Source organism: Callorhinus ursinus, unplaced genomic scaffold (genome assembly GCF_003265705.2).
Source record: "Callorhinus ursinus isolate GAN/ISIS: 27379988/994484 unplaced genomic scaffold, GSC_fseal_2.0 scaffold24, whole genome shotgun sequence".
In the NCBI taxonomy this organism is placed as follows: domain Eukaryota; kingdom Metazoa; phylum Chordata; class Mammalia; order Carnivora; family Otariidae; genus Callorhinus; species Callorhinus ursinus.
In genome coordinates, this window is record NW_027397086.1 from 216538 (window position 1) to 229245 (window position 12708).

A 12708-nucleotide genomic window follows, 5' to 3' on the forward strand; every position below is an offset into this window, starting at 1 on the left:
TCCAAATCTGCTGGTCTGGCCTTTTCCAGTGGGCCAGCACCTACTCAGTTGTCCAGAAGCCGCTTTAGGAATTCTGTGGGGCCAACAACCTTCCTGAGACTTCGAGCCTGAAGTCTCCCATGGAAGCAAGCCATTTGCATAGAAATGCCCACATTTGAAAACAAAGACTTTTCCTATCTGGGGTTTTATAAATCTGGCCTATACATTCCAGGCTTTTCCCCATTATTTCCCTCTGTAAAATGATGGGGAATACAATTTGCTAAATAAAAAAAGCATATATATATATAAAGCTTGAAAGATCTATTTACATAAAATACAGCTTTATTTGAGAGCGTGTCCCCAAGACAAAGTCCCTGTTTAAAATGCTTTATGGTGTTTGAAATCCCAATTGTTCCTGATATTTATTAGTTTGGCAAATAAGTTACCGTGTCCATGTCCCCTTGGAGACAGAAAAATAAACCATCTCAGTGATCACTTACTTCTCTAAACATAGAGAGTACACTCGATGGTGAGAGCATCTCAGAGCCCCTGGGTTACAAACGACCGTGTCACTAACAGAAAATGAAATCTGGGGGAGGAAGGAAATGCATGCCCCCCGAGCACCGCAGGCCCGGGGGGTTGCTCTGTCACAGCGGGCGGTGACATTCAAATCTTTCTCTTCCACAGTGCCGAAGATTGTGATATTAGGTCCACCCGCCTCGGGGAAAACAACCATAGTAAGTGCATCCTATTAAGTGTTGTAATACCGTAATATGTCATTTACCTGCAGAGCTGGAATGAGGCTGCCCCTCAGTGGGTTTTGAACACCACTGAGCTTTGCTTCGTTCTTCCCCTCTCCTGCTTCTTAACTTATTTTCTTATTACGAGAGGTGGCATGCACGCTAGTAGAAAACCTAGAAAGCTCAGAACACAAAAGTATCATCCCTCGGCCATCTAGGGGGGAGCATTATTTTAGCAGTTGGGATATACCTTCCAGGGTGTTCTCGGGCTGCACGGACACCATCCTCACACACCCTTAGTTCACATCCTTAGGATACATTTCTAGAAGCAGAGCAGAGTCGAGAGACTTTTGACACGGACTCTTCAGAATCATTCTTAATGTTTTAATTACGAAATATTTCAGTCCGAAAGGCATAGAAACTGCACTATAGATACTCACGTACCCGACTCCCAGATTTTACAGAATTTATCATTTGGCCATATTTGCTTTGATGATTCTCTCTCAACTTTAAAGGTACAGCAAATACCTCATCCCACCCCACCCTTCCTTGTCTTTCCTTGGAGACAACCCCAGTCCTGACGCTGATGCGTCTCCTCCTGCTGCAGTTTCAAAACTTGTGAAGTTGTAAGTGTCAAAACTTGTGAAGCTTGCAGTCATCTGAGATGGAACTCTGTCTTTTAAGAGCCTGGCTAGTGAACATCAGTTACCTCGTCCTTGATGAGCTGACACTTTGCTTTATTCAGAAAAAGAATTAAGATGGCTGAGCCTTACCCAAGCTGACCTGCATCTGCTTTGCTCTGGTATCATTTATATCCTAGCATTCTGTCTGTCTCTCTGTCCACCCATCTGTCCATCCCTCTATCCTTCTGCTTGTCAGTCTCTGTAGTTTTTCTATTGTGCTTCTCAGGATCAGGCTGCCAGCTCTCACTCCGGTCTCCTGTTTCACTGTAGAAACCAGGGGCTCCCAAGGCTGGCAGCCAGAAGCATGACCAGGTGCTTTGGAAGATGCAGGTTCTGGACTCCCCTCCAGACCTGCCTGATCAGAATCTCCTGGGGAAAGGCCCAGGGAGCCTGTAGAAGCCGCTCCTGAGGTGGTAGCCTCTGCACTAGACAGACAGGCTTCCAAGCCATATTAAGGCCGAGTCAGGTCACTCAGGGTGAGGGGTCTCCTCGGCAAAGGGCCTTTGTCTTTGAGATGTTCGGCACTCTGGGCCCACTGCGCTTACCCCCAGTTCCAGCTCTGCCCTGGCCTCTGGCGAATTTGCTGTGTAGAGTTCCTGAAGCGTCGTGAACACAGACAAGTCTCATCAAGGCCCAGCTTGGCTGAGGCAGTCGACTTTGCCTCCTGGTGAGGTCAGGGCCCACAGCGCTTGGCTGGTGTTTGACCTACAAGCCTTTTGGTGAATTCGCTATCCCTGCCTCTGACCGCTGCCTGGGGATACACAGACTCTAATTTTGCAGGAAGATGACACACAGTAAAATCCAGACAGAGCCCTAAAGGGCTGTCATCACTGACATCTGCCAACACGAGCAACAGAGAGAATTAAGGTTCATACTTGCCCTGGGGGACTTAAGGGCCTTCTGACCCATCCTGATGCTGAAATGGTCATCAGTACAATCTTGGCATTAAGAGCATTTTATTGCATTCTTATTCCCTAAAAGGTATTCATCCCTGTAGAGTATACATGGCCATCAACGAATGAAACATTAATTTGGCTAGACCAGGTCATGTCCCGATCTAAGGAAAAATGAACGAGTATGACTGGGCCCCATGTTTAGGTCCTATCCCTCATTTCCTGTTGTAAACCTTCCGAGGCCCGCAGAGCTGGGACAGGCATGCCCAGGGCGGCTACACACATGGCCCGTCTGTAGGTTTTCTAGTAGTCACTGGCTGCTGGAAGGAGAGAGGGCATTCAAGTGGCATTCTCGGGCTGGGAGGGACCCTAGGGGCTTGTCCCCCTTGGTGGCCTCCTTCCCCCCGGAAATCATTATGCTTCCAGCCTTTTCTAGTAGAATGTGGAAGGACCTGGGCATTTGAATGGAGTGCCCTCCATTACAGCTTTCCCTAAAATGCTCTTGTCCTCTTTCCTCCCTTCAGGCAATGTGGCTGTGCAAACATCTGAGCAGCAATCTTGTCACGGTGGAGAACCTGATAGCCAGAGAATTTTCCTCGCTGGCTGAGGTTGCCAGGAAGCATTATCAGAAAATGAAGGTGAGGGGCGCCTGGGTGGCTCAGATGGTTAAGCGTCTGCCTTCGGCTCAGGTCATGATCCCAGGGTCCTGGGATCAAGTCCCGCATCGGGCTCCCTGCTCCTTGGGAGCCTGCTTCTCCCTCTGCCTCTCTCTCTCTCTCCCCGTCTCTGTCTCTCATGAATAAATAAATAAAATCTTTAAAAAAAAAAAAAAAGAAAATGAAGGTGGGACTGGCACTGGGGGCTGGTGGGGGAGGGGTGGCGGGCAGGAAGGTGAGACCCGGTGACAGCTTCCACTGCTCCCCCCTCTCCCCACGCCCCCTGCTAGTTTCCATTTCCTTGTGGATTAAGTGAGGGAGATGCTAGGGTAAGATGAGGTAGAGGCACGGTGTGATGGAAGGGAGGAAACAGTTCTCAAGTGGGGTGCGTCCTGGTGGGGGTGGAGGCGAGGGCTTTGTGGCAGAAAGGATCATTCATAGAGCGAGGAAGCCGCTCTGTGCTGATGGAGTGACCTGGGCTCACTCCTTTCCAGGGTCAGCCCCATCACGTGGGTGCCCAGGGGCAGGGACTCCATCCACAGATGATGGAGCCCCCATCCAGACGGGCACGGGGTTTAAGGGCAGTCCTCCAGCTGTCTCTGCCATGGAAAGACCAGCATGCTGCACCTTGGGGCTTCCTCCTGCCGTCCGTGGTACTCTGTGGCACTCTGTGGTGCTAGGGCCGCCCTCCCTGTCCCCTCTGTCTCGCTCACACATAGCTGTGGGTGGCATCCCAGGGCATTGGGTGTTCTGTTCCTAAAATTTCACTAACCCCATATTTAAAAATTTTTTTAAATAGGAAATATAGAGCTTGATTATGTTGTTTCTCTTTAATATACACAGAAACTTCGAAATGTTTCTTCATAATCTCCTCTGGACTATAAGCGGATTTCTTAGTCCATTTGGGTGGCAATCACAAACTACCACAGACTGGGTGGCTTGGCAGCACAGGATTGATTTGTCCCAGTTATGGGGTCTGGGAGTCTGAGGTCATGCCTCCAGCAGAGGCAGTGTCTGGGGTAGGCCACCTGCTTGCTGTGTCCTCACGTGGTGGAGAGGGCAAGGGCGCTCTCTGGGGTCTCTTTTTTAAGGGCACTAATTAATCCCATTCACTAGGTTTCCGCTCTTATGACTGAATCACCTCCCCAATCACCCCCAGCACAATACTATCACCTCGAAGGTTAAGATTCAGCATATGCATTTGGGGGACACAGGCATTCAGACCACAGTAGCAGGGACGTGCCCTCTTGGGCATTCTTTATGGAGACTTTGGCTTCCTCCTGTTTGTAAGGGAAGCCGGCTGAGAAGGGTAGGAATCTCTGTGTTTGCTGAGTGCCTTCCAGGCCTCCCTCCTCACCTTGTAAGCTCCATGACTTCTGTGACCTCCATGCACAGTGTGGGCATGCCGGCCTCCCCGGCCTGTGGAGGTTAAGTAACGGCCCAGGGCTCAGGCAGATTCAGGCCTAACCCGGAGCCCGGCCAGCAGTTGAAGTGGGTGTGGGCAGGGGAGGGGGGGCCACAGTGGTGCCTGAGGCCCGGATGGATGGAAGCAGCACCTTCCTCCTTGGCTCTGCAGCCAGAATTGGGCACCACCAGGGGCCACTCTCTGCCTCTTTAAGGCTCCTTCATCTTGTATTTCCATCCTGAGGTTTCTCTTCTGTCCTTCTTGGCCTCCACCCTGTTCCCTGCTTCCAACCCCCAACAGAAGCAGTGCCAAGGCCTCAGGGAAGGGGCTCTGCCCAGGCCAGCTGGTCAGGTGTCCCCGGGGCCCGGGCAGCTCTGGTGAAGGGTGGTGGGCTTGGCAAGGCCACCGGGGCACCGACATGGCTGGGAGGGCCCTGGCAGGACGGGGGCAGTTCTCAGGGATGAGGCGTGGGACTCCCGACCCCAGGTTTGCCGGTTACCACAACCTGATGGAAGGAAGACCTCATTCAGCAAGGTCAGCCACTGCCACGGTGCACCGACTCTAAATATGCTCAATCCAGAACACTCCCTGCCCCCCATTGCCTGGTGGGGACTCTCAGGGGGAACAAGTGATGCCCCGCTTGCTCCCCGACCCTGCGGTCTTGCAGGAACTGGTGTGTGCTTACGGTTGGGGGGGTACCAGCATTCGGGGTGGGAATATGGTTTTAGAAAGAAAGTGGTTATCTCATTTTCAGAGAGCTTTTCGGGGTGGGGGAGGCAGGCTTATTTCTAGGGTAAAGATGCTTTTACCAGGTTTATCAAATTCAGCAGAGGGGAGGATTTTAAGGAAATTCCTCCTGGGTTTCATTACGCTAATTATCCGCATATTTCAGACCACATCGAAGTGCTTTCAAGGGTGTCTGGTTGGGGTTCCATGGTTTGGAAGCACGGGGGAGGGAAGATGAAAGGCAAGGCCATCAGGAGTATGATCAAGGAGTAAAAGGTTCGGAAGAGCCGGCAGGGGTGCACGTCGGGCGGCTGCGTGTGGCCTGGCCACAGGTGGCTGTCGCCAGACATGGCCTCTCGTTAAGGGTCGTCTCTAAATCGCCTGCGGACCTGGAGCCTTTTACAGCTCTTTTTGCAAGTAGCGATAATACCTTCACATCCCTGATCTTCTCCTGCTCATCTCGGCTCTGCCCTCCTACTCGGAATTCTCTTGCGTTGCTGGTGTTAACCAAGACCACCTCATTTTAGGCATTTCCAGACGGTTCCCCAAATACTTCCTTGTCCCCTCCTGTGTGCCACGCACTCTTCCTGCAGTGCCATCCATGGGAGACCCAAAGGTGAACTCCTTCTCCTGGCCCCTGGGAACTCCGGGGGAGGTGGGGGTGTCCAAGCTAAGGGGCCCGGAGGCCTCGTGCCGTTGGCAGCTTGGCTAATGCACTCACCCCCCGAAGCATTCTCTGAGCAGTGACTGAGTCCCAGGCACTGGCTCGCGGCTGGAAGAGCGGACGGGCTGCAAGGTTCAGGGGCTCACACTTAGAAAACTCACTAGTCTTTCTTTGGTATCAGGTCTCCCTGAGCAGACACCTTTCTCGTGGTCCTCCAGCCCCTTGCCCACTCTGCCCGGCCTCAGGGCACTCTGGGTGTAACCTCGACAGGGTGTTTCTCGTCTCCTCTCCACCTTGACCAAGGCCACCTGCGTTCTCAGTTTATCCTGTTTTGTCGCGTCTTTTCCCTCATCTGCCCACTCTGATCCGCTCCCTAAGCCCGCCCCATTCGCTGTCACAAACGCTGGGTAGGGGAGCCCTGGGGGCAGAGTGGGGAGCAGAGGGAGGCCCGCAGGAGCCCAGAGCACAGAAGTAAAGGAGGCTACTGCTGTCAGGTGCCGACCCTGCACTTGCACGAGCCTGAGAGTGAGGGCCTCCTTCGATTCTGGCCCAGGGCTTCTGGAAGCCTAACCCCAGGCCAGGACCCGCTGGAGTTTGGGAAAACCTAGTGCTGTGGGTTTCTAATCACATAGGAAGTGGTAGGAAGGAGAAGAGGTTCCCTGGTGAAAGGATATTTCTCTGCAGCAGGAGCTGGGTGTGATTGCTCTGGAATGTTTTAATTTCTAAAGAACTTTATTATTGAATCCCTGCAGGGAGAACACACACTCGAGAAGCCACCTGGTCCAGAAGTTCTCAGTCTTTGTGGCACATGAGACTCGCCTGGGCCCTGCCAGACTCAATGAGTCTGAATCCCTGGGAGTGGGGCTGGACTTTCAGACACTCCCTAGGGAATTCCACTGTGGCCCCGGGCCCCCAACCGCCACTCCCCTTTCCCGTTGTGGTTGTTAGTCTTACAGCACAATTATCGCCAAATCAGGGTTTCTTGGGCGTGCAGCTGTCGTATGAGGGCACCACAGCCTGTGTTTGTTGAATGAATAAGTGACCCAGGTTCTGAAGGCCGGTCAGGCAGGAAGGAGCCAGAGCTGGGTTCTTTCCAGCTCCAGTGTCATTCACTCCTTTCAGTTCTGTTGACAAAGTTAAAATCTGGTGGAGCCCAGTGCACCCAAGTGCCCAGCTGCCAGGGCCTCCATTTTCTTTAACATCCAAGGGAAAGAACTTGTGCCGTCTCATCCTGCCTCCATCTACACACAGGGAGGGAGGGCTCTCCAGTGTCGCTGAGGATTTCTGGGATTGCCCTGGTCCCGTGGTGGCCTCCATCCTCTCTGGCCGTTCCCCCTCCAGCCGTGCTGCTCCATGTCCTCATGTTCCGTGGCGCTGGAGCCCTCCCGCTGTCTCGTGTCCCCTGTCCGCCACTCCAGGCGGCGGCGTGAACGGGCCTTGCGGAAGGTTCAGGGTTGTGGAGGTTCTGCCTGCGGCCCACGAGGGGGACCCATAAGCCCGAGGACCATTCTCCCTGTAAAGTTCATCGGCCTTTCCCACAGCAGGGTCTCTTCGGGGCCCCCTTCCTCTGTGGGCCTGTCGCATGGCACGTGGTCAAGGGCGTGCCCTTCCTTCAAGGCCTCCTCTCCCATTCTCTCCCTCCTCCTGCCGCCTGTTGCCCGGGCCCTGCCTTTTCAGCACTGTGTGAGTGCCTTCCATCCAGACCTGCTCTGACAATCCTGGACACGGTAGGAACTTGGAAATGAGCGTTGTCTTTAAAGATTCTCTGACCAGTTCTTAAGTGAGCTCAAGTCCAAGTTCGGGCTCCCCACCCCCACCAGCAGCGCATCTAGGAGGAAGAGGCCGGACTGGGCAGACCAGATCTCAACTGTTGCCCTCCCGACTCTGCTCCAGGTGGAAAGTCATACTGTAGATTAAAACGCCCTCTGCCTCTTGAGCAAGCGCCGCCCAAGGTGACACAGGGACAGTAGGGGCCCTGAGAGTGGGGCCTGGTGATGGGACCGCGCCAGCTTGTGTCATCTCAGTGAGGAAGCCCAGGTGTAAGAAGTGAAGGCAGGTGCCCCAGGGGGCAGAGCCAGGGTTCCACCTGCCACCATCCCTGGCTGCCTATGCACAGAAGCAAACCAGCGGGCCACTCAGTGGGGGACGGCACCTCCGAGGTTGGCAGATCAGTGGGCGTTGGGAGCTGGGCGGAGAGGAAAGGTCCACACAAGAGCCGATGCAGCCAATTCTGCCCTTGATGAGAAGAAAGCAGGGAGACGAGAGGCCAGGGCCCTGCATCTGATCTGGGCCTTCTCTGTGACCAGTGGGGGTGTCACGGGGCTTTACCAGTTTGTCCCTGATTCTCCCCACAAAGCCAGGCCTTGGGGGGCTGGGGTGGGAGAGCATGGCGGAGCTCTGGGAGGAGGGAGCCTGATTCCTACAAAGACAGTTTGGCAGGACTCTGAGAGGCGCCCCTGGAAGCCCCGCTGCTGACGTGACACATCAAAGCTGGCAGTGAGACAGCGCCAAGGCGGGGAGCAGCGGGGGGCACCCGGGATGGGCTGTGCTCAAAGTCATGGGCCTGTCCCCTGCCAGGCAGGCCCCCGGCGGGTGCTGTACCCCACCTGGACCTGTCTCCTTTCAACCCGTGTTCTTTGACTGGCTTGCACCTCCCCTACCCCCATCTCCTCCTCCACCTCCACCCCTGCCCGTCCCAAGACCTGTCTGAATGCTGCCTCCTGAATGGGTGTTATCAGGGACAGGAGACTAATCTCAAAGGGAAATGGGCCTCAGGATGGAAGCTGGCTCTGCCTGGGGTCGGGAGGGGACATGAGGGGACAGGAAAGAGCTGCTCCCTGTTGACCCCTTCCCTCACCAGCTGGGGGAAGTTTCCCAGGAGAGCTGGGAGGATAGGGCTGGGGCAGAAAGGCACCCTCCCATGTGGGGGAGGGCTCTTGGGTGCTTGAGTTTTGCTTCTAAGACAGGAGTTCTCCAGGTGTACTCCCCGGACCAGCAGCCTCAGCATCCCTACCTCGAGAGATCAGGAGGATCCGAGCGCACAGGAGCTGAGCCCCCGTGGGGACTGTTCCCCCACCCCCAGCTTCTCTGCCTGTGCCAGTGCCCTGTTCCCTGTCTCTGAATTGCTCTGTGGGGGAGCTGACCTAAGCCCATTCACTGAGACATGGCAAACATCCATAGTTAGAAGTGGTTGAGCACCCTCTGTTCCCCACACCCTCGCTCTCAGGACATAACAGATGTGAGGCATGGACACGTTCTGCCACGTGCACCATTTCTCAGCCAGCCCGGACAGGGCACGGCCTGTTGGAGAGACTCTGGTGTCCCGGCTCTGTCTCTCTAGGTGCTCCGACAGCCCTCCAGGCGGACATGACAGCATTCCCGAGGCAGGATCTGGTCTCCAAACCCTTACAGATGCTGGCTCTAGGATGAAAGATCCAGACTCTTCTCCAGTGTCACTAAAATGTCACCAGGGCCACCACTAGCCCTAAGGATACTTCGGGAAATTGCCCCCCCCCCCCGCCACCAGGCTGACATGGTCCCACTCTGGGGTCCCCAGCCTGGGAAAAAGAGCGTAAGGTAGATTTCTTGCCACCTGAACCGGACACCTCTGTGTGCATCCAGTGCACACCCGAGGACCCTCATCTGCGCCTCGCAGGAGCCCCTCCCCTCCTGGGGGCTGGTTCAGCCCTGACATAGCTGGGGATGTGCTGTCCGGGGCTGGCCTGGGAGTCTGCTTTGGCCAAGCATTGGGGTGTTTATGGAGAAGCACCAGCTTTTAGTGATCTTAGGTCAAGGGGACATGAGGCAGTGGGTTTTCCAGGCATCAGCTCTGGGGCATTCAAGGTTTTGTTAGAAAAATAAGACTTGAAAATTAGGATGTTGATTCTGGCCAGAGAAAGTTCAGAAGAGAGACAGAAGGTCGGCCATCCTTAACTTCCTGTCTGCGCACGGCTCCCCCCACCCCCCCTGCCTTTGCTGGGCCCAGGGAGAGCAGAGCGCTGAAGAGGCGGGGCTCCGGCTGCCCTGCATGGGTTCAGGTTCTGCCTCTGCTCCTCCCTGCTCGTATAACCCAGGGGAGGGGCTTCACCTCTCTGAGACTCAGTGTCTTTATCTGTAAAAAGGTGATAAAAATAGTACAGATTGTCCAGAGTTGTAAACATCGAATAATGTAGCTGGGCACAGCGCCCAGCACAAAGGGTATAATCAACAGGTCATTATGACTATTTATTGAATGTGTTCAGGAACATGAAGTTTCATTTTTTTTTTTTAAGATTTTATTTATTTATTTGACAGAGAGAGACAGCGAGAGAGGGAACACAAGCAGGGGGAGCGGGAGAGGGAGAAGCAGGCTTCCCGCGGAGCGGGGAGCCCGACATGGGACTCGATCCCAGGACCCTGGGACCATGACCTGAGCCGAAGGCAGTCGCTTAACCAACTGAGCCACCCAGGCGCCCAGGAACATGAAGTTTCATTAACTCATCAGCTGGCAAGGGCATCCTATTTCCTTGGCGCTAACTTGAGGCTGGGGCAGAGGTGCGCTGGCCAATATTTAACAACCAGCTCTCTGGGGAAAAAAAGCCCATCTTTGCAGCATTCGCCCATTTCCGTGGTGTAAATACTCCTACCATGGCTGATTTCAAGCTACCACCATGAGGTCTCTGAAAGCCGAGTTGGGAAGAGATGGGCATCATGGCCCCCTCCTGCACACTGTCTGGGGTACAAAGATAGTAAGACTCGGTCCCTTCCCTCCAGGAACTTTGAGACTTCCTGGGGAGTTGGACATGTGAGCAGACCCCTGGAAGGCCTTGTGGTTAGAGCAATAACAGAGTTCGCCATTGAGGATTATGGCGACCCCCAGCCAAGCCTGGGGAGGGTCAAGGAGGGCTGCCTGCAGGCGGTGGCGCTTGGGCCAAGGCTCTGAGGGAGCGTGGAGTCACTCAGGAGGGGTGAGGGGAGCATCTGGGCGGGGGCACAGGATAAGCAAGTGTGGAGGTCGGTGTGCACGTGTGGTGGGGAGCTGTCAAAGGGGTGGTTGGTGTAGAATGAAGCTCAGGGTAGGGGTGGGGGCTGCAAGGTGGGCCCTGGCTTTACAGAGGCCACTGGACATCAGTCAGGGCCTGGGAAACCTTTGTGTCCACATAGCCAGCTCCTCAGTGCTCAACCGAGCCCCCTGGCCTGCCAGTTACGTGTCCTTTTTGGCTCAGTATGCGAGTTGGGACCCTCATTCTGCATGTCGTCTTTCCTTTAGAAACTGTCCAGCACACAGCTCATCAAACTGATTCAAGAACGCCTGAAGGAGGGTGACTGCGTCAGGCAGGTAAGATCCCCTGTGTGCGGTGGCTCAGGGGCTCCCAGGGAGAGGGGCTCTGTCACCAGATAAAGAGAGGGTGAGGGGCGTGGGTTCAGGTCCTAGCACGGAACCTGCAGAAAAGGAGAAAACAGGCAAACCAGATCTCAGTGAAGTTCAGTCTGTGGACATGGATTTCACCTTGGATGGAGCCAAATAACCAGGTGGAATCTGGGGTATCCATCAGGATCCCAGGACAAAGCTGGCCCGTCCCAAGGGGTGACAGGAGAGCCTTTAAGGAAAGGGTGGTTGTGGAAGTGGGGGGTAGTTGAGGCAACGCATAAGCACTGCTGAAGCATCTGAGACCAGCCCCACAGGGAGCTGGACACTCCTGGACCTGGAGGGGCAGAGGGAGAACTGGGGGGTACCCCAAACTCTCCTCTGCCATCCTCTGATCTCCTGCCATCACCCCGTTTGGCCAGACCCAATGAAGCCAGAGGGCAGTGTGTCCAGGTGAGGCAGTCCATTTGTGGAGGTCAGCCTCCTGGGGCACGGAGGGGGATGGAGGGGCAGAAAGCAGGCAACGGGAACCATGGGCACCCTGGGAGGGCTTTAGACGCACGGACTCCTTGGATCCTCAGAGGAACTCCGTTGGGTGGACCCCATGACTCCCTGATTTTACAGATGAGGAAACAGAGTTGGCTGTGCGATTTCCAAATATCTTCTCCTAGTCCACAGCTCGTCTTAGTGTCCTCAGATCAGTGGCTTTCACAGAGCAAACAGTTTTAATTTTAATGCAGTCCTATTTATCAATGATTTGAACATTTTAAAAGTATTCCATTTTCATTTATCTCTTGTGGTTTTTTTTTTTTAAAGATTTTATTTATTTATTTGAGGGAGAGAATGAGATAGAGAGAGAGAGCACGAGAGGGGGGAGGGTCAGAGGGAGAAGCAGACTCCCTACCGAGCAGGGACCCCGATGCGGGACTCGATCCCGGGACTCCAGGATCATGACCTGAGCCGAAGGCCGTCACTTAACCAACTGAGCCACCCAGGCGCCCTATCTCTTGTGTTTTTAACGATATTTCTGTATAGCTTTTTCAAGCTATGATCTAGTAATGACGGTATACAGACTTACCTTTTCTCAGTCTGTTCAGAGTCACTTCTGTGCCATCTGGAGCAGGATGTCCAGTAGAGTCCCCTCCCCTCCTTGAGTGTATGTCCGCCCTGTGTCTTACTGTGTGTGGACACTGAAAACCCTGGCAGGCAGCCTTACCAGCTTTGCTCTTGGTCATCAAACCTATTTTAAAGAACTCAAGGAGAACCATCTGTTCTGTTTATCCAGGCATTTCCATTTCTGATGATCGCTCTTCGTTCACGACGCTGTGCATGGCCCCTTCTATCTGGAACTCTGGGCAGCTCTGCCCCCAGTGAACTCTCACAGAATGTCTTTATTGCCTTCATTCTTGAAGCATATTTGTCCCTGGATTCAGAATTCTAGATCCCCCGCTCGCTCTTCTTACACATCGGTGTCCCGCTTCCTTCCGGTCCGTGTGATGTCTGGCAGAAGGGCAGCTGCCCAGACCCCCGCCCAAGTAGCGCGTCCCTCTCCCCCCTGGCTTCCTCTGACACCGTTCTCCCTGTTCTCAGTTTCCAGCAGTTTAATCACCATACG

At 54.2% G+C, this 12708-nt stretch overlaps 1 protein-coding gene across 2 annotated transcripts in view; it reads left to right on the top strand.

Moving 5' to 3' along the window:
* Positions 1 to 12708, top strand: part of AK8 (adenylate kinase 8) — a 119235-nt gene that overhangs the window by 7200 nt on the left and 99327 nt on the right. For both annotated transcript variants that reach the window (XM_025888431.2, XM_073905564.1), the window contains exons 3-5: positions 667 to 716; positions 2820 to 2933; positions 10995 to 11063. In XM_025888431.2, coding sequence (XP_025744216.1) covers positions 667 to 716; positions 2820 to 2933; positions 10995 to 11063 — 233 coding nt within the window. The remainder of the gene's footprint in view (positions 1 to 666; positions 717 to 2819; positions 2934 to 10994; positions 11064 to 12708) is intronic.